This window comes from Taeniopygia guttata, chromosome 1, assembly GCF_048771995.1.
Source record: "Taeniopygia guttata chromosome 1, bTaeGut7.mat, whole genome shotgun sequence".
NCBI classification, from domain to species: domain Eukaryota; kingdom Metazoa; phylum Chordata; class Aves; order Passeriformes; family Estrildidae; genus Taeniopygia; species Taeniopygia guttata.
Genome location: NC_133024.1, coordinates 84,905,253 through 84,926,835, shown reverse-complemented (window position 1 = coordinate 84,926,835; position 21,583 = coordinate 84,905,253). Strand labels below are relative to the sequence as shown.

Sequence of the window (21,583 nt, the reverse complement as noted above, 5' to 3'; positions counted from 1 at the left end):
GTTACTATATTTACAGATCCATTGCTTTCAGAGTTTTTATTTGGAGGAATACTTCAGAAGGTGTTAGGTTTAAGCAGCAGGTAGACAAGGAAATCTTAGTGATTCTACCATAAGAGAAATGTTAAGTAATTAGGGAAAAAAGCACATGTTTTTACTGTTTATGTGGACTGTCGTGTGTAAATCCCAGGACAGGTGTCAAAATAATTTAGCAATTGAAAGCAAAGCTATTCCTAGGTCCTTCACTATCTCTATTGAGAAATAGCTATCATAGTCTGAAAACCGTAGAGTCATAGAATCATTTAAGTTGGAAAAGACATTTAAGGTCATTCAGTCCACTTATAAACCAATGCTTCTCTTCAAAAGAAAAAGGACTGGGCCAGACATTTTACTACTGGTGTAGGAATTAAATATAAGGAAACAACCTCGTAATCCTATGGCTATCAGCTGGATTACTTTACATTAGTGATTTAATGAGGACCCTAAATGTTCTGCAAATGTCTCTGGTTTTTAGAAATGTCTGTTTTACTTAAGAAATGTCAGATGAATAAATCAGTTCATTAGTTAAGGGACATAAGAGTCTTCTCTCCACCTGGGAGGGAGAAACCCTTAATACTCTCTTGTCCGGTTAAATATCTAGCATAACAGCAAGTTTGTAAAAAAGGTGTTGGCATAAAAAGAGTGTAAACCCAAAAGGTTTGGGGAGGTAAAGATAGGTTCCTTAAAAGCCATTTCAAGGGTTTTTGAAAGAGAGGTTTCACTGACCTTTGTTGTGAAATTAGTTTTACTCTCTCAATCATTTCCAAAGAATCTCCATTGGCAAATCTCCCCTGTCAGAAAAGCAAGTTGTACAAAAGAATAACTAATGACACTTATTTTAGGAGCTGTAGAACATATGTTTGTTCATAAATTAAATGTTATTTCAAATAAAATTTTCTAATTGGTAAATTTTAGTTCTAAAATAAATATTATAGATATGGATTGACTGTGTATGTTTATTTAGGCGTCTGTTTTCAATCTGTGTAACTTTTAATGTCTAAGTAGGTGTTATCTGTCAAGTGTTGAAGCAAGGCTCAGATATAAAAATATCCCTTCCTTTCTAAACATAATTTAAAATGTGACATGAGCATGTGTTACATTTGTGTGTGCATATGGATTAACAGATAGTTATAGAAAATACACTAAAATAGCAGGTTTGATTACATGGAAATCAGGTTTGATTAATTACTGCTGTAAATTGTTCTGGTACTGTGCCAACTGAGGAGTGCGTTGCTCTAATGGAGTGACAACTGCTGAGGGAGGAAGCTGCAGCTCAGTCTCAGAGCTGATGGCACAGTAGGAGAAATGGTTGGCTGCAGCTGTGGGCTTGCAGGATTGTTTTTAAAAACAAGCAAATAAACCCAAATAAATAAATGACAACCCCTCACAAATAAACAAAGCCCTCACTGCTACTGCTTCCCCCCAAAAAACCCATCCAAACCTCCAAAGCCAATCACTGTTCATTGAGAGCACAGGGATCCCAGATCTCGGGGGTGAGTTTCTTTGTGGACTTTTAGGTGTGTCTTCTCAGAACTAAGTGCTAAGGGAAAGCAGCATGTGTGTGGTTTGGGTGGAGCATTTGATGGAATACCTTAGATGGAAATTTCCATTTTAAATTAAGTGTCCTTAGAATTTTCAGCGTTTTCAAGAGGAAAAATGGTCAGTAGTGCTTAGTATATCTGACTGACTTAAGGAATTACTAGTTAGATCACTTAGGTCAAAAAACAGCAGAATGTACTTTTAGTTTTCTGGTCAGCTTTCCTGAGAGTTTTGTTTTGCTTATTATTAAGATATCCAATGAAGGCATCTTCCTAGAAAAAAATTACTATTGCTTCTTGGGGTTTTTTGGATGTCAATAATGTCTACAAAAAGTCACAAGATTTGTTTTGGAAGAACTGTGGATGCTTTAGGTAGCTTGTATACTTTGGAATTGACTAACCTTTACCTTAAAGTAAAGTGTGGAAATTATTTTTCTTGAGACACAGTAGTGAGGCTTATTTAGTCCAGTTCTGTTTTCCAGTACAACTGTGCAGTTCTGCTGAAACCAATGCAATAGAAATCAGTGTCGCCTTCTTGTATCACAATGTGAGGTGTTACTCCTTTTCTGAGCCTTGATAAAATAAATGTTCTACATGTGTGTGCGTTTTCTTAAAATACTTCTATCATTTTGGGGGCACAGACATTTCTGAGTTAGGGTCAGAGCACTGTTTTCTTCTACTTTCCTTGAGCTATGAAGTATGGATTAATAGCAGGTATTCGACCTGGCTTCAGATATATTGGATAAAGACAAGCTGGAGTTTACATTTCTAACTGCATCTTAATCAATTGCAAATTGAGATAATGTTTTAAATTTTAATCAAGTGATAATTTCTGAATTAATTTTGTCTCTGGCTGGTGACATATTTAATGTCGAAGAGAAATTAACAGTAAGTGCCATCCAAGTTCCAATTAAAGAAAGATTTGAAATGTGTTGATAGATTTTTGCATATTCATTTAAACCTAATAAAAGTAAAATAGTCTTCCTAGAAGTGGTATCTGAGTAGGTGTAGGATCTAATTAGTTTATGACAGTAATCTGAATTAATTCTGGTCCAGTAGAAAAAAATGGCAAGTAGTGAACAATTTTCAAGCATTGATTCCACCTAGTGGTAAAAAAATATTATTACTGGTTTACAAAATACATATTCAGAATAACAGTAAGTTCCTGTTATGTATAAAGAAGGAAGAATTAAATTGTCTCTTTTGTAACATAATCTACACATGTGCAGTACTGCAAAAGCTGTTCAGAGTAGGCAGCTAGAATTTGAACACTTCACTGATCGATACTGATAGGGATGGCTTAGATAATGTTTCAAACATATTTACTCTGTCCAATTAAAAAAAAAAAAAAGTTAATTGCAGAACTGAGTGAGAGTAATAGGGACTTTGCACAGGTTTAAAAAAGGTCATTTTTATGGGTGTATACCTGTCAAAACCAGGCTTTTATGGTTTGGTGTTTTTTGAGGGATTTTTTTTTCTTAAATAAAGCTGGTTTTGGAATGGAAATTTGAATTCAGGTAACACGAAGGGTGTGGATGTGGGTTGGGAATTCCTGGCACAATAATCAATGAGATTTTGCAATCTCATTGACTGCAAAATCAATGCAATTGATGGAGAGATGGACTTGGGGAACACTCACCGGCAAAATATTGACTTGGCTAAGTTCCCAGAAGTGTTTCAGAATGGATCTGCAGAGTTGATGCTGTGGGCACAGGGAGAAGGTGGTATGTGCCGGGGAGAGGCTGAAGGAAGGCAGGGCTCCTGCTTCTGGAGGATACCAGTGTGTGCCAGGCAGTAATGACTACAGCTTTGTGTAATGCAGTCTGGCAACATGATGCAAACTCCCTTCCTGTGTAAAATACTGCCCAACTACTCTTTAGCAACTGAAAACCTTGACCCCTTCCAATGTGAAAGCATCTTATCCCCAGCTGATGTAGTGTAGGCTCAGTATAAAAATGATGTTTATCCTCGTAACATCTGTATGTGACAATGAACATGTAAGACAGTAACACAGCTGATTCCAACTCATGTATATAGACTGTCTTTTGTTTTCCTTTTCATTTATAGGTACTTGTTTCACAGTGGCAATCCAGAGCATCCAGGAGACATACTTCTAAACACAACTGTAGAAGTTTTGCCTTTTCAGGTACAAATGTTTTGATTTGTATCTTCTCCATTACAGGATAAAAACAAAGTCTCTTTATGACTTTTTTAACAGTGAGGAGACATAAATGCCTATTTTAACTGTATGAACTTGATGTTCTGATGTTCTCATGCTTTTCCTTCTTTTAACTGGATATTCAGTTGTTCATTCAAGGTGCAGTCTGCTACGAGTGCTGTTGGTAATTTTGAGCTGAACAAGGTCATTTTCTTCCAGTTCATTGCGACTATTTAAAACAAAAAAATAAACAGTCTTCCCTCTCCTGTGTATTTTGGGAAATCTAAGTCAATCTGCTATCTGACTTAGTAAAAAAGTCTTAGTTTAGGGATTGACACACATCCAAACCCACTAGATAGCGAAATACATAGATTCTTAAACAGAATGTGTGCCTTTCTCCCAATTTCTGATGTTTTTTTTCCCATAAATGAGCCAGTTTTACCACAGGAGAGTACTGCACTATCAAAAGTATGTTCTTGTTTGAAGTCAGATGGTATGAGTTATTTTTCTTCGACTAGATATTACAGCTAACTATTTATATCACAAAGACTGAGAGGATTAAGACATTACTTCAGACAAATTTATTTTATTTAGTATTAAAATGGCAAAGTATCTCTACCTTCCCTCATGTACCTAGTGTAGGAATCTTGAAATCTAGGCCGAAATTGCAGTATATTGAATAATTTTTTAACTTTCCTTTTATCTGTTTTTTGAGGTAAGTAATCATGGAGGAGTTCATATCTCCATTTTCCCAGTCTGCCTTCCTTGGAGCAGGCAAAAATACAAAATTCTTACTATTCCCATCCTTAAAAAGAAAACTGTTGGTTTGGTTCTAATTATAAAACATGGCACGCAGGATATAGTATCATAAGATCTGAGGGGTTTGTTTCTCAACACCTGTGGAAATACAGTCAAGCACAAAAAACAGCAGCAGCCCTCACTTCATCTAAGCCCGAGATACAAGAATGCACAAGATAACAGACAAAAATGTGCATCAGGCATCTCTTTTTTGGCTTTACTTGGCTGTGGAATGTCTCTCACTGGAGCATTCTTTAAGGAAGTAATGATACAGAGGTTCTATTGTTATTTATGCAATTTGTGGAAAAGGTTAACAGGAAATTCTGCATCTGGCCTGTTCCTAAGCTACTGGTGTCAGAAGAAAATATTGTCAGTAAAATAATATCAGCTGAGGACAGCAGCTCCTCAGAGCCCTGTTTCTCCACCCTGGACTTCAGTAGAGCTAGAAACTCATTCAAATATTTTAACCCTGACCTTCCTTAAGTAGAATTCAGAAAAACAAAAAACCCTTAGAAACTAGAATACCCCTAGATTGGATTTGTCTGGGATTCAAGCAGCATACTAAAAAAATCCCTCAAGGCAACCTATAAAAAAATCCTGCCCCTAACACCCAAACAACAACAACAAAGAAAACCAAAATACCTGACCCCCAAATAAATAACCAAAAACAGTCTCACCACTTTTTCAGCAGCCTTAGTTCAAAATAGAAATAAAACAACCCCACCTGATCAATTTAATCTCCATTTTGCCAAGGATTTTTAATTAATTCCTGTGAAATTCTCGGAGTGGGTCTTTCAGTATTGGATCATGGTTTTAATTGTAAAGCTGTTTTTCAAGATCTGTTCTACATTTTTTTTTTTGGTGCTTATTAAATAAAACTTACTGATCCCCATCCATATCGTGAGGCAGTGATAACTGTGGTGCTTCCCTCACTGGTCTGATGACTTTCCATCTCACCTAAAGTCTTAGTAACCCAAAGTAACCTGTAAGTTTTAATTTGTCCAAGAGAGAAAGCTCTTGTTAAGCCATAGAAAAAGAAGGCAGGTCCTGCCTTTGCTTGTCTCCTACTGTGTATGCCAGTATGTGCTAAGTATTCTGTTCACGTGGCAATTGCCATGCGAGCTTCATGGGGCACTTAGAGTACTTGATTTTTCTCCTTTGAAGCCAAGTATTGTTCAGTTCTGGAACACTGCTGCTCTTCTTTTTTTCCTTTTTTTCTTGTTTTCTTTTTTTTTTTTTTTTTGTGTTGGCTTGTATGAGGCTATAAATAACTATATTCCAGGCTTCTTCTTAATTATTAGGAAAAAATGGATGCTGAATATATAAGAAGAATGCACACACATTTGTATTTCTCTGGCAAAGTCATATGTCAAAATAAATTCTCATTTGTGCTTTATTGTTCTAGAGTGAAGAACTGGTATTAAGCAAAGAAACCAAAGACAAACGCTTAGAGGATGGTTACTTCAGGATAGGTATGTAACAGTAGAAAAAAATGTGTATTCTTACTATTGCAACTCTTAGAGACATCTTTATTAAAACCAAAACAAACCTAAACCTGAGTTTTTATCATTCACTTTTGGCTACATGACCCCGTAGGCTTTACTTAATATTGTGTCCACTAATTATTTTCAGAGAATGATGTACTAGAGATCTCTTGTGACTCTTAGTTGTAGTGCAGCTACATCCAACTTTTCTGCCAAGATTGATCACCTGGATTATGACAGAGGCATTTCCAGGTTTTGTAAGATCACCTCCTCTGTCCTGTGACTGCACAAGTGCTTTGGTGTGAGTTCTGCTTGGCCTGGATTTGAACACACCCTACAGACAATCAGCTGTCTCATCACAGGATGAGATTGGCATTTCAACAGCCAAGTGGCTGTTGGGGAAGATTCTTGGATACATGTTGTCAACAAAGAGAAATTTTACACATGGTTTTAATTAGTTGCTGGACACAGTTTGGGAAATCCTGTAATAATAGAAGCACTTTTTTTGTCATAATAATTAGTTATTGTCTATGTGGCTTAACTGTAAAGTCTAACTGGGCTTTTAAATTGAATTCTTACTCATCCTAATATAATTGAAGATGCTTTAAATAGCAATATGTTATGCATGAATGATATTCCTTGTCCTTAATCCTATTTGAAAACACATAAGCCAAAGGCATCATATTAGTTCTGTGATATTAAATGAGCACCTGTGCCAAAATCTTTGCCTTTAGACAGTTTAAAAGCTTTTATTCCTATGTATAATCCTGTTCAGTTTGGTGTGTGCTGATGATCTGCCCCTTATTGTTTGCTGCTACAAAACTGGATCTGATGCCAAAATCACTGCCCTTTATTTTGGGAATGATACTGGTTTTACTGTGATTCTGTCACAATGATACTGTGAATTGTGATACTGCAGATACATTTTCTGGATTTTGTAATTCAGTTTGTTGAACACTACTTAATTATGTACTTTTGCAGGGAAGTTTGAAAATGGTGTAGCTGAAGGAACAGTGGACCCCAGCCTAAATCCTATTTCATCATTCCGGCTTTCAGTGATACAAAATTCAGCCGTTTGGGCAATCCTGAATGAGGTAAGAGGTGGTAGAACATTGAAAAACATAACGGGTGAATGGGAGATTTCTTCATCCTGTTTTGAAGCTCAGACTTTCAGCTAACACTAAAAAAAGTTACCTCTTATTACTGGGAAATGTAATACACTAAACCATGACTTATTTCTTCTGATTCTCTATTTCAGATTCATATTAAAAAGATTACAAACTGATAATGGAAATCTGCTTTAGAGGAAAAAAAAAGCATTCTTGAAAATTCTTCCTATAAAATCTGACATCCTTAGCAAGTCACAAATTGAAATACTGAGCATGCACCTTATTCCAAATGTCATTCTTTTTCACTTGAACTCTACCTCTTGTGATATCTACTGTAGATGAGAAGATTGTATTTACCCCTTCTTATCTGATCCATCCGGAAACTGATGCTCCACACTGATAACATTCGTCTGAGGCCCAAGTTGTCCTCCACTGTAATGTGACTTTACCATCTTATGGTTGCAGAACCCTGCTACGCTTAACCTGTACTATTTTGATAGTATAGTAATACAGAGTTGTACATATTGTTACATTCCTTGAGGAAAAAAAATATAATTATTGTTAAATAAGTTTTATGAAGGGGGTACTTTCAGAATTCCATTTATTTTCTATAACAAGAACCCTCTTTTATAGACTGTCAGGGATATATATTAAAAATGCTAGGGATATTTAATTTATTAAAATAATTTGAAAAGTACGTATTTTTATGCAGTAAAATTTTAAATTGATATAGTTTTTTTATGAATTCTCTAGTTTAAGTTATCTTTCTACATTTTTCTTTGGAGATGCAAACATAAATTAATACCATATTTCAAATGTACTGCCATGTTTTAAAAAAAACAAGATTAAGTTTCTAAATTATGTAGTTTTATACACAGAATCTGAATGATGTTCAGAGGCATAAACAGAGTTCTGAAGAGCATTATTCTTTGGGGCTATGAAATTCCACTATGTACAGTTTGTAGCCACATAAAAAGCATGTTGAAATGTCTTGTTTCATATTATATACTAAATCTGCAGTAATTTTAGATTTAATCCATTGCATTTTAGAAGAATTTTTTTTTACTCCAAACCAGTTCTTTTAAAAAATATTTGTAAACATTTCCTAGGCTGAACAAATTCATTTTCTGTACTGAAGAAAATTATTCTCCATCTTTGCTTTGGAGTGACAAGAGGTTACCTTTTATCAAAAGAAGGAACAGTACATACATTTGATTTACAGAGGTCTCCTTTTAAAAAGTTCTGTTGTTTCAGTGTTTATTTTGGATACATTAGTGAGTAGTTACCGTTTATTTTCTTCCTTTGTTTAAGAACAAGGTCTTAGTTTGACTCCTTTTTGCAGCAGTATGGAAATTCACACTAACTTTATAGTAGGAACTGAATTTGGCCTCAAGTTAGTGGCCTGCCTTTTTGTTTCAAGGGAGACAACAGTGATCTTAATTGAGTCAGAAATTCGGTCAGGAACAGAATGTTGTCTGGATTACAATCAGAGTGGAACTGTTGCAGTACTGATGCTGCTGCTTTTCTTAAGAGTCATTCTGCTTAGGTGTTTATGTGTAAGGACTCAGACATGGGAAGATTTCAGTTAGCCAGAAATGGCCAGGAAAGAGAGGCAGGAATTCCTCCCTTTTAATATTAATGAAGTGCCTGATAGACATTGGAGGGAGGCATCCATGCTGGCTTGGGTATTGTCAGTTGTGCTGTGAAACAGCCTCCTGGAACTGACATCTCAAATGCTGGCCAGCTTTCGCTGTGGAAAAAAACACTCCGCTACTCCCAACACAGAATCATAGAATCACTTAAATTGGAAAAGATCTTTATTGTCTCTGTAATCAGGACACAGGTACACAAAACCTGTTGCAGGTTCCCTGATCTAGAGCAAGGGTCTTGAATTTGTACTTCCCTATTAAAGTTTAGCTGATAGATTTGGGCTCCCTTTCATGATAGGCTTGTAAGGAGCAGGAGCCTAAAACTGCCTCACTAGCACTGCAAGCACCACTGGATTATAGTGTCAACCTGTCTTCTCTTCTGCCTTGTTGGAGAATCGTGCCATAGCTTTGGCAATTCAGCAATATTAATGTTGAAGAACTTAACTACTTGTACGGACTGTTGTAGTTTTGGTTTAGCTATGTTGTCTGGGGACACGGGGAAGACAAGATTTGTATGCAGAACAAGACCTTCTGTTTAGTCTGACTGGTGCTAAGTTCAAGAAAACTTAGATACCAGTATGATCATGTTTACGTTTCCTGAATGCATCAGGTGGTGTAAATAAAATGTTACTTGGAAAGCTTGTGTTGCCCATAGAAGCTGTGGGCATAAGCTAAGCACTGGTCACATAAATGGATTTTATTCTTGGATTTGGGAATATAGGTGACTAGGCTCTGAATCCTGTGTGATTCTAGCCTATTGTGGTGCTACAGCCCCGTTTGTTTCCTGTATAATGCCCTGCCATCAAATTACCAACATGCAACAGCTTTTTATCACACATCAGGCTAGTGAAGGTCTGAGAAAGTATTTCTGTTTTCTTCTCAGCTGTGACTGTGAAAGAATGATGCAAGTTATTTAAACTAGGGTTATTTATTACAAGAAATAGACTGCAGAAATACATTAGATATTGCAGTTTCTTAATATAATTAGTTTTGCTGACAGTGACCTTTTCCATTTCTACGTGAGTCTGGAAGTTTACTGGTACCATTTATGTAAGAAACCTGTGTGCTTATTCTAAAAGCATCACTGTTCTTGACATTTCACAGTAGTTAAGATGAATCACTACTAATATATTTAAGTACATAGAACCCGTACCACATTGATTGCAAGACTGGTTAGTAGTGTATTTTATTTTCAAAAATGTTGAGAAGAAATTTATCAAAGACAGCAAATTAAACTAGTGTGTGGTAAAGTGTGGGTTGTTTTCTAAAGATTGATGCATTTTTATTGCATTGTAGTAGCGGGAGTTGAAAATACCCAGTCTGGGCTGCTTCAATACTTTCAATGCTCCTGAGCTTATGGGCTCTCTAGATAAATGTGCCACATGAATACAAATTGTATTTCATAAATCCAGGTAAATTCAGAGCTGGTGTAATCAGGTAGATTATTTCTACAGACAGCTATTTTCAGCTTTGTACCTTGAAATTCCAATCCCCGAGTCAGGCTTAAGTGGTGGAGGTCTCCTTCCTGGAAGTATGGTGAAGTAAGATGACCTGGGCTGTCAGGCTCATCAGCCTTTAGCTTGGGTACTGTTTGGGACTGGGTCTGCAGCAATGGGCTGGTGTCTCCTGCATGTCTCCATTGTAAGGGACAATATTACCATAGGAGATCTTAAACAGCATCTTAAAGCTATTATGTGTTTTGAGGGAGTTTTTCCCTACATGTATTCAATTTCAAGTTACTTTTGTTGTCACCTTAAAAATCCCCTTGAGGCCACTGAATCCTAGAGTTATCCAATTATGGAAAGTGTTTGAAAAAAACCTGCACTTATCCTATATTCCTGTTAGCTCCTTCTGATGCTGTTAAAGCTTCTGAAAAGCAAACTTTTGTGAAACCAAAGGCATAGCCAGAAACCTTCATTACTTGGGTAAATGAACTTCTTATACTGGCTGCCAAACAGACTGCCTGATGTGAACATTTGCTTTTTTGAGCTGATCAGGATTGCTTGGGACCAAGAAAACACAAGACTGCCAGTATAATCTTGCTTTGCTTGCTTTCAGTGGGTCATCCTACTGAACACTTTGTAAATAATGTGAACAGGATGTGATTAAATTAGAGTATTTCTAAAGCACTGTATAAGGTTTTGAGCTTTTGCAGGCATCTCAGCCGTGTGTTTTCATTGATGGAAAAAATTCCTATGGATATATTTTTTTTGTACTTAAAGATGGCTTAGAAAAATTCATATAGATGTGATTCATGGACCAGGAAAAGACTGGAGTCTTCTGTTGTATCACTGCTTGTCTAGCTGTTTTGAAGCAGTTTCTAAATACCTTGAGTCAGGTTAGAGCAAAGCAATTTATACTTTGCCTGTGTGAAACACAGTTCCTTGAATGAGCTGAAGTGTGATTAGTCTTCGGAAAAATTTGGTAACTGTTTACAAGTTTCCTTTTTCCCCCCCCCCCCCCAGATATATTATAGTTTCAGTAACCTCTGTATTTTGTTGGAAGTATTTGCTCCACATGAAGTATCATAGTAGTTTGTAGTTCACCTCCAACTTGGAAAGTATTATTTTAGTCTCATAACGGAAAAGAAAAATTAAATCCTCTCAAGCCTTGCTTCCCTTAAATATATGAATCCAAGGTTCTACATTTTTTCTTACTAGAAAGGATGTATTCTGAAAAAGCTAGAACAGGTAACTCTAGCTAGAAATGGGGGGGAAAAAAGTCTTTGTGTTTTAAAATCATCTTTACAATCACCAGCATAAGGCTGAAAAGCTATTAAATAACTGGTGTTTTCTGGATAGCATTGATTGCTGATGTAAGACACACAGCCCATGGAGACCTGTTGAATTAGTCCTTGAGTGTCACCTTTCTGACCTTAGTGGTCTCTAAAGCGTTTTGCTAAGTTCTGCTGTAAACAATGAACTGCTGGAAGTTGAAGCAGCTTAATTTTGAGAATGATGAAGCCTTGTTTCAAGGGGAAAAACGTTGATATCTCTGAAGGGAAGGTACACAGGCCCCAAGTCCTTCAATGGTATTGCACCACAGGGCACTAAATATGAAGTATTTTTACTGTTGAATTGGAGGATCAGTGATGCTAAGATTCCTGGTTGGGAAAAGGTGTACAGTTAGGCTGCAGCTGCCTGCAGGACGGGAGCTTGTGCTGTTATCCAGGAAGGGAACAGATCCTGACTGGAATCCTTCACCTTCCATGGATCAGCAGTTCACTGCTTTCCTTGTTTAAAGAACATTGCTCAGCATGTGCTGAGAGGAAAACATGAATCTCTTAAAGCCTTAACAGTGGCTGAAACACACAGTACTGTAAGATGCACTGCCAGCATATTTGGTATTTTAAGATAAATTATAGTTTTCCTTAGAGATCAAATTATAGTATTGAAATTGTCTTACTGTAACCAGTTTACTCGTGTTGTTTTGGAACCTGAATCCCAGTGCTCATGTTTCATGCTGATCACTGCATTGGAAAGCTGTCATCTTCACTTTCCGTAAGTTTGTGATGGTCAGTTTCTACTTCTACCTTGTGGACTTCACAGCTGCAGGCACTGTCATGAGCCCACCCCTGTAGCCAAACCAACTTGTACTTTCCTTCCCTGTTCATTGATTGACCTGCCACTCAGAATGGTGGATGTAGTCATACCCACTGGACTGCTAGAGATTGGGTTTAAAACTTGCTGCTATCTTTGGAAACCTGATATGGGTCATGTTAATTGTGCCTTTCATCACTGTTTCTTCTGTGTGCCAGAGTTGTCCATGTATATTTGAAGTAGTCACTAAAGAAAATCTATTCTCACAGTCTCTCATAGAAGGAGAGAACAGATCTGTATCTAGAGCCAGTTGTTGCTTTACCATCGCAACTCTATTGATCTGTACTTTCACACAATCCCAAGGCAAGGTATTCCAATATTACTCTTCAATAAAACTGCTTTTTTGGTGTCACTTAAACCTCTCATAATGTAGAGCTTATGCCAGTATGTGCATAGTATCTGCAGTAAGAGTTACGCTACATAGACTTGTTGCAGTTAAATTTAAGCTACAGAAATGTACAAGTAACTTGTTTTTAGGAATGTACTGCGAAGATATTTGAACAAAATTGCTAACATGTTTACTGTTGTAAATATTTTAATAAAAAAGGACACTTCAAACTTTTTTACACAATTATCTACAATAAAGAGAAATTTACAACCATTTACATACAAAATGTTCTTAATTTTTTCTTTACTGTCAAAATGGCTAAAGTAGAAACAAAATAAACATTAGATACGTGAAGTCCTGGTTTTATTTCACTCTGTATTTATAAAAGGAACAAAGCATCTTGGTGAAGTTCCATCCACATGCTAATGAGATCAAATAGAGCATGATGAGAAGTGCAAATGGATACAAAAGAATAGCTGTGTTCTTCAAAAAGGGCAATGCTGAAATAGAAGCAATATTGAAGCAAGTATAAAGTTGTGCTCTTTAAAAAAGGTGCTTCATGTAGAGTAGCCTTGGGGCAAGGTAGCAATAAAAAATGGCTCTACTCTGCTGTCCTCTCAGACATCTCTGCCCTACTAGCCCTATAGTTATCTCAAAATGCCTGGGTGAACTGTTTTACCTAAAACTGTGGTCTTAAACTCATTACAGAATTTTTATCTAATGCAAACATCTTCAAGTGGATTTACAGAGGAACAAGAAAACTAAGTTGTGGTGCTACAGGTCTAATACAAGAAGGAATTTGGTGAGGTGGAGAATATAAATTCTTTGGTTAAGATGTCCATCCAGCTGAACATATGGGTTGTTACATTTCTATCATTCTACATTTACCACAAAGAAAGAGTTATGTCAAAATGCACCTAAGCCTCTGCTTTACAAATAATAGGCTAAGATCAAATTAATAACCTGAATACATGCTCTACTTTTTAGTCACACAAATATAAAAGAAGTTGATGTTACTCACCACTGTATCCTAGGAATGTCACGTAGATGTAATAGCCAATTGCAATCAGCCATAATGTATTTCCAACAAAATACCCAATGACAGAATCAGATATTATGACATCTGCAAGAGATAACTGCTCTCAGCTGTTTTGATAGTGCACCATTTTGAAGCAGAGATTTCAAAGTATTCTACTTACAGTTGATGAAGAACAGCTGGATAAAATGCAGGATAACTAGAAGAGGGTAGAAAGCATTCAGATGTACATCAAAGGCATATCCCCACTCCACATCATAATCTCTGTTCTGCTGCTTCACTAAGTACTTATTTGAAATGAACCTAAATGAAAAGATATTTGAGCCTGTTGTTAATATGAATCTATAAAGCTGACTGACAAAACATAGGTTTGATGTAGTAAGTCATACGTGATCCCAACTCTCCACCACAAAGTTTCTGCTATGTGGGAATAAAAACGTACAAGAATCATGCAGACCAGACTATTGTTAAAATGGTTTTGTTCAAACGATCATCACATCCTTTGCGTACTACAGGCAGCTGAAATACCCTGCTGGTAACAGAAACAAAACCTCTCTATAAGGAAGAGATCAGTGCTACAATTTATCAGTCACAAGCTGCCACTTCTCTCTGTACACACAGGGGGATAACTTCAGTGAAGTGCTCTTACAGGATCAGCACACGTCACACAGAGATGGTTTCTCTTATCTCTACAGAACTGATGCACTGCAAGGACAGGAGGAGGGCGGGAGAGTAACATGTGCCTATTATTATTGAAAAGACGTACAAATGCAATGTGCACTGCCTGGTATTACAGGCTACTGAATGAGGCTCAAGGCTCTTTCCTTCCACTTAAGTTCTACTGACATCAAAATATTTATCCCATATAAAGGAGGAACAAGAAATCAATACATGCTCAGAAATGAGACCAGATTTTTCATGGAAGTTTCCTCTGACTTACTCTTTGTGCCAAGGGTGGGGTTGCAAAGAGGCAGAGCCTGGATGCAAGGTGAGGCAAGAAGGAGTTCAGACTGATTAGGAATGCAGGGAGCTTTTGGGAAAAAAAGTGAGCTTGCAATGGAAGAAGGGACTTGAACCAAACTTGAGCCAGGAGACTTGAGGACTGCAGGAAGCTGACTAAAAGACAAAGCAAAAAAAACCAGCAGATGCTGAAGTCTTCCTGGCTTAGGAGACTGCATCCTGAAGCACAAATTGCTGGAGGCTGGGGACAGGGAGCATTAGTATAAGCTCTTTCCCCAAGCAATTTATGGGTTGCTGTCCCAGACAGGAGCATAGGTCAGGTGGACCTTTCATCTATCACTACGTTTCTTTAACGCACCTCATTCTCAATTTTGCAATTACAAGCAAGAGTTCCTGATAATAGTCAGGATTTAGCCCTTTTCCAATCACTATCATTTTAAGATGTCAGCTCCATCCCTACAAACTCTTAAATGCTCTTGCTTTCTTAAGTTCTTTTAAAAATAAAAATTCTTTTCTTGGTGCCCTACCCTTGCTGCAGCACAGAAACAGTAGGTTCCTGTAATTTCATGCTGCAGGACACATTTATGGTGCTGATGAGGTCTGGACTGTAAAATGACCTGCTCCTACCTCTCTACTTCTGCAAATCTCTGGACAGTAGAAGATAAAACTGGCAGTGCCTACCAACAAAGCAGAAAGCACAAGACAGAAGAGATGTGGCTGTAGTGGTACTAGCTACAATCTTCAGCAAGAAGCAAGGGCCAAGTGTATATGGCCCTGCTTAAATAGAATCATCCTCAATCTTACACTACTTGACTTCTTCATTCATTATTTTGCTTTTTCTTTTTTTAATCACTTTTTTAAAATTTGGAATTACTGCTGAACATTAACCAGCTCAAAAAGAAAGGAAAAAATCTGGAATGTTCATCATAATACAGACCTTCTGACCATTTAACCTTGTAGGAAATAGAAAAGAAAGAGATGCATTATTTTTTAAGGTATAATTTTGAAACAATTACTACAACAGCATAAAACCTATACTTGAGTGTAAGTTTACCCCAAAGAACCAAGTGTCTCACAAACAGCAGAGGACTCTCTATGTCTGAACAGCAATACTGAACTCGGCTTCAGAAGTCACTACTTACCACATCAGAGTTGCAATCAGGAGCCCCACGCCTACGCAGTCTATGAATACAACCCAAAGTAGCAGTTTTATTGTTTCAAAAAAGCCCATGTCCAACACAAATCCAAATCCTACAGTAGACACTGAAAGCAGAGAAAGATCATTAAAATCAGCTGTGGAAATGAAAGCATAAGATCTTAAACGGATGGATTTTTTTAATGTATCCTGTTATGAAATCTCCAGTTTCCTTCTTCTTTTTCCCCCAAGATTTTCAGTCTAACAGCTTTTTTCCACAAAAAAATAGATATAATGTAGTTTATTCGTAATATGAACACTCATCTGTACTTGGGTCTAATTGTAATGCTGCACCCAAACTATTTTTTAAAAAATTCAGACAATGCTATAATAGGACATTCTTTGTTTTATAAAAGCTCCTTGTTAACCCGAACAACACGTGCAATTCTATCTCAGTAAAGAGTTTTTGTATTATGAACAGGAATACACTATTTAATAGAAGGCAACTGAGACAATACTGAATTTGCAGTTCAGTCATTTATACTAGCCACTTTTTTATAGCTTAATTCTGCAATATACAGAATCTCACCAGGGCCTTTATGGTAAAAACAATGTTTTATCCATAATATTCAGGTAAAGCAAATATTCAGTATTTTTAAACAAAAACACTGCTATGTGGCATAAAGTTTTCTTACTGTCTGTAAAGTTACAGTGAACTATGCAGTTCAAAATGTAACAGAACATGAGCTGCTGCAATGGAGAGATCAATTCAAGACTACAGAGTACTACTTAAGCCTACTCTAATTTCTACTTCCCACCTTAACTTCAAAAAGGCTAGGCCTTTTTCTTCTGTTCTACTTTGATTAAAAGATCATCCATACAGATTGGTCCTTTTGTGTGTGTGTAATTAGAAGGAAAGTAAACGTTCATCCCTGAACTTTCCCTCCCTCTTCCTTATGCTGTCTGTTCTCCCTCACTTACCGCAGAGCCAGATACTGAGTAGCACAAGGAAAGCTGGATCATCTCTTGCCCACTGGTCCTTTGTCTGTTTTCTGTAGTGAAAGTTCCTGTAAACCCTCTGTGGTGAAGTGAACAGGTAAAGCATCTGCCAAAGTGCAAACTCGAAGTCCATCTGTCGGAAGTGGAAGAGCCTCCGGAGGTACTTGTAGCGTTTTGCTCCGGCCGTGTGCCTTGCAGCATCCCTGCGGCTCAGCACACCATTGCCCTGGCTCCCAGAATTAACCAACGTGGTTGGCAGCATCTTGCTAAAGAAAGAATTTCAAATAATGTATTTTTGCACACAATATGGGGCACAAATAAAATAATGCGATGCAGGCCACGGCTGCAATGCTGAAGTGACTAAAACTGAGCACAAGTATAAACAGCAACATTGGTTGGAGCAAGTCCAGAGGAGGCCATGGAGTTGGTAAGAGGGCTGGAGAACCTCCCTTATGAGGACAGGCCGGGAAAGTTGGGGCAGTTCCGTCTTTAGAAGAGAAGGTTGTGTGGAGACCTTCTAGCACCTCCCAATATCCGAAGGGGGAAAACAGGGAAGCTGGGACACTTCACCAGGAACTGCAGTGATAGGACAAGGAGTAACGGGCACAAACTGAAACAGGGGAAATTTAGGTTAGACACAAGGAAGAAATTCTTTACTGTGGAGGGGATGAGGCACTGGCACAGGCTGCCCAGGGAGACTGTGGGAGTCCCAGCCCCATCAAGGCCAAGCTGGATGGGGCTCAGAGCAAGCTGGTCTAGTGGGAGGTATCCCTGCCCACGGCGGGGGGCTGGAACCATACGATCTTTACGGTCTCTCCCAGCCCTTAGCAGTGTACGATTCCATGACTTGGGAGCGGCCCGGCCGCCGCTGACGAACGCCCGCCCCCTCAGCGGGCCTGCGCCCAGCTCGGGCGGGCAGCGCCGCGCCGCCGAGCCCCGCCCCGCGCTCAGGGTCTCACCTGCTCCCGGCCCGCGGCGCGACCCCCGCCCCGCCGGCAGCGCCAGCACGGCCGCCTCCGCAGCCTCCCGCGGCCCTCCGGCACCGTCCGCGGCGCAGGCGCTCCGATCCTTCCCGGAGCCGCCCCGTCCCTTCCTGCCCCCGCCGGAAGCAGCGCCCGGGATGGCGGCGGGCGGCAGCGGGGCGTAGCGCCGGGCTCGCCGCCATGCCCAAGTACTACGAGGACAAGGAGGAGGACGGGCGCGCCTGCAGCGGCGTGCGGGAGGACCTGCGGCAGTGCCTGCTGGAGAGCCCCTGCGTCCTGCGGGTGAGCCCGCTGCCCTCCCGGCCTGAGACCCGCACGGCGCCCTCAGGGCCTCTCACCTCTTGTTTGCAGCAGCTTAGGGAATTACAGTTCCGGAGGAGAGCGCAGGTCACCGTACCGAAGTGAAATCCCTAGTGAACTTCTCTGAAGTCGGCAGTAAATAATCCTCAAAAGCCCCTTCCAGTTGGCCAGAGCGTGGTGCCAGCGTCGTGGGTCCCATCCCTGTATTTGCCTTCCCTTAAGGGTTGGACTGGATGATCCTTGTGGCTGCTTTCCAAGTCACAATATTCCGTGATTCTGTTCTATGATTGTCAAGTGTTTTGATGTCTCTTTGATGAGCTGTAGAAATCAAATTTTTAATCTTTATTTTTTCATGTATTAGGAAAACAAAAGCCCTAAACAATGCTTGAGGGAAGGACACTGTAGGAGTTTGCAAGTGACATTCTTTGCATGCAAAAGATCAATGGTAAGTGTGCGGTGTTTTCTGCTACTGGCCTGAATGTTTCCTGTCCTTTCCCCCCTCTGTTGAGAAAAACACATTATTTTACTAAGGTGGGTGTCATTAAGCAGAACAGTTCTTGCCTTTGAATCCTGATTAAACTATGGGTATTGTATCAGTTCTCATTAAGAAGAAGCTATAGAGTAGGAAAAATTAGAAAAAGGCATGTTTAAATTGGATTAGGCTTAGAATGTCACAGGTAAGTGTGACATAGGTATAGATGTATTTTCAGATATAGGTATTTTCACTATTGTTTTTTAGTAAAGTTTTAGGTTAAAAAATGTTAGTAGATCAGGTAAAATATATCAAGTAAAAGATACTGGCAAGCTATCTTTTGCCTGTAAGGTCTTTCGAAAACGTCTATAAAGAGGACATTTAAATGAAGTGAGACTTTTACTGTTGAAGCAAGAATTTTGCATCGAATTCGTGTTGAATCATTAATTTTCTCGGAGTACTAGAATTCATGATAAATAACAGTTTGGTTTTTAATATAATGAACTATCCTGCATGAAAATGACAAGTAATTTTAAAAAATGTAATTAGATAAAGTTTTCTGTATTTTGATAGGAGTTCCCTGTCCAAAATGTTTTTGCTTCTGTTTCCATAACATCTAAAATATATTTAAGATGTGGTAAAGATGGCATTAAAACTTTGCAAACATGAGAAGTGCAGGGCTCATTTCAATCTTTTTTTCTGATGAAAAAACTTGCTGCTATCTTTGGAAACCTGATATGGGTCATGTTAATTGTGCCTTTCATCACTGTTTCTTCTGTGTGCCAGAGTTGTCCATGTATATTTGAAGTAGTCACTAAAGAAAATCTATTCTCACAGTCTCTCATAGAAGGAGAGAACAGATCTGTATCTAGAGCCAGTTGTTGCTTTACCATCGCAACTCTATTGATCTGTACTTTCACACAATCCCAAGGCAAGGTATTCCAATATTACTCTTCAATAAAACTGCTTTTTTGGTGTCACTTAAACCTCTCATAATGTAGAGCTTATGCCAGTATGTGCATAGTATCTGCAGTAAGAGTTACGCTACATAGACTTGTTGCAGTTAAATTTAAGCTACAGAAATGTACAAGTAACTTGTTTTTAGGAATGTACTGCGAAGATATTTGAACAAAATTGCTAACATGTTTACTGTTGTAAATATTTTAATAAAAAAGGACACTTCAAACTTTTTTACACAATTATCTACAATAAAGAGAAATTTACAACCATTTACATACAAAATGTTCTTAATTTTTTCTTTACTGCCAAAATGGCTAAGGTACTTCAAGCTGCAATGGTACTTTAAATTTCTCTTCCATCTTGTATTCATTGTAGGAGCTTTTTGTACCTCTTGTATATGAACCATATTAATCCATAAAGTGACAAATTATTATTTCTGTGTATGGGAAGATGTTGTATATTGAAAGTTTGAAATACCTATATAAAGCTGCAGTAGTAACATATGCATCTCCAGATGATATGTCTATATTTTTCTGCCTGTGAATTGTTAAGGGAGCCTGATTAAAGTTTCTAGCTAAATGCCTCCAGTCATGCAGGGACAGGCCTGGCTCTTAAATGATTTTATTTAACTCTTCCAAATTTTAAGACTGATGAGTGTCCTGTTAATTCTGTAAATCTCCATAATCATACTCAGTCAAACTTGGTATTCGTTATAATAGTGAAACTTAGAGTGTCCAAAACCAAGTTAGAGACTAAATACAGATATAACTTTCAGTATGCAAAAATCATCAGGGGTTTTGCCTCAATGCTGTTTTCTTTTCAAGGAAAGGGGAAGTCTAATCAGAGGAATAACTTTAGTACACTTTAGATGTTGAAGTAGGGCCAAGGTTGAAAGTGAAAGCTGCTTGGTTATTGGACAAGCTGTGTCATCGTGAGTCTAGCTCTTTACAAATTTTGCTGCAGTTCTGAATTCTGGAAGAGGGTTAGTTAATGGTGGTAAAAGAAACCTCCTCAGTCTAATATCAGAATATGGCTGAGTTGCAATCTGTCATGGCCCTCTTCAAGATGGCTATCTGAGTTCAGAAAGATTCTCCCAAGATCACAGTATGTTTTTCTGCTGCATTGGGAAAGAACTTGCCGTTTAGCTTCTGTAAGTACTGCACTGTGGCATTTATTTTAGTTTACCATCATCTTTAGCCTTTCAGTAAATGTTTTTTCTGTAATTGCCAAGATTAAATGTGCAGATTTTACAAGTTTAATAATGTTTCTGTTTTTACTGATTGGCTTATATTTTTTCCAGAAACTTGGTGTATTTAAGTTATCCCTCTCCTTACAGACATTTCTAGTGACTCTTACTTCAACCAGATCTGAATTTTCCTCCTTCACTTTACCGGTTACATTTGCAAAATTATCTAAGCAGATTTACCTTGTTTTTCATGGGTTCCTTGCCATCCTACTATGCTGTTCTATAATTTATGTTGTTTATTTCAGAATGCATAAGACACTTACCACATAATTTTAGTTTTGTGTGATGTTTAAGATTGTATAATCCCTCTTTCATTGGAATCCCCTGTGGCTTGTTGGTTACATCACTAGTTTTCTTCTGCTTTATTCTGGCCTTTGTTCTGTTGTTACAAAGTGCCAAGGTAGCACAAACACTCTACAATGCCTCTTTTGGAAAATACCTGCTCTTAATATATTGTCTTCAATTTTCAGTTGGATACCAGGGCAAGATTCAGAGGAAGGAAAGGATACTGAAGTCCTCGTCAAGAGACCTCACCATGGAGCTTTGGGGTTCATCAGCACTCTACACAAAACAGAGACTAAAATAAGAAGATGGTACCGTACCTGCTGCATCCTTTCATACAGTGTTTTCGTGGAAGGTATCTACTCCTGAGTGTTCCAGCAGATTAACCTGGATGTGCATTTAAATGTTAAAAAGAAGGCAAGCATAAAGCTGAAAGTTCTGGCCAAAATGGGTACTTGTCATGTACTTGCAATAAAAATGTGAAATCCAGAACAAGCTGCAGAAGCTGTAA

At 38.2% G+C, this 21,583-nt stretch overlaps 3 protein-coding genes across 5 annotated transcripts in view; 2 read left to right on the top strand and 1 right to left on the bottom strand.

The window, feature by feature from the left end:
- Positions 1 to 12,985, top strand: part of MGAT4A (alpha-1,3-mannosyl-glycoprotein 4-beta-N-acetylglucosaminyltransferase A) — a 76,776-nt gene extending 63,791 nt beyond the window's left edge. The window contains exons 13-16 of the mRNA XM_002196722.7: positions 3,642 to 3,720; positions 5,936 to 6,002; positions 6,996 to 7,108; positions 7,273 to 12,985. Coding sequence (XP_002196758.5) covers positions 3,642 to 3,720; positions 5,936 to 6,002; positions 6,996 to 7,108; positions 7,273 to 7,299 — 286 coding nt within the window. The 3' untranslated portion in view covers positions 7,300 to 12,985. The remainder of the gene's footprint in view (positions 1 to 3,641; positions 3,721 to 5,935; positions 6,003 to 6,995; positions 7,109 to 7,272) is intronic.
- UNC50 (unc-50 inner nuclear membrane RNA binding protein) overlaps positions 1 to 17,994 on the bottom strand; it is a 26,979-nt gene extending 8,985 nt beyond the window's left edge. The window contains exons 1-6 of one of the 3 annotated variants that reach the window (XM_072932485.1): positions 17,789 to 17,994; positions 16,812 to 17,095; positions 15,838 to 15,958; positions 13,899 to 14,038; positions 13,721 to 13,822; positions 763 to 827 (exon numbers count right to left, since the gene is read on the bottom strand). In XM_072932485.1, the coding sequence (XP_072788586.1) occupies positions 790 to 827; positions 13,721 to 13,822; positions 13,899 to 14,038; positions 15,838 to 15,958; positions 16,812 to 17,095; positions 17,789 to 17,994 (891 nt within the window). In that variant the 3' untranslated portion in view covers positions 763 to 789. Of the gene's footprint in view, positions 1 to 762; positions 828 to 11,226; positions 13,200 to 13,720; positions 13,823 to 13,898; positions 14,039 to 15,837; positions 15,959 to 16,811; positions 17,096 to 17,788 lie in introns of those variants that run through there. The other 2 variants (XM_012569613.5, XM_072932480.1) reach the window with 2 other exon arrangements.
- On the top strand, positions 17,947 to 21,583 carry COA5 (cytochrome c oxidase assembly factor 5). Its single transcript, NM_001197303.2, is given in 3 exon segments — positions 17,947 to 18,094; positions 18,474 to 18,557; positions 21,261 to 21,583. Coding segments are annotated over 3 exon segments (228 nt in total). The 5' UTR covers positions 17,947 to 17,992; the 3' UTR covers positions 21,303 to 21,583.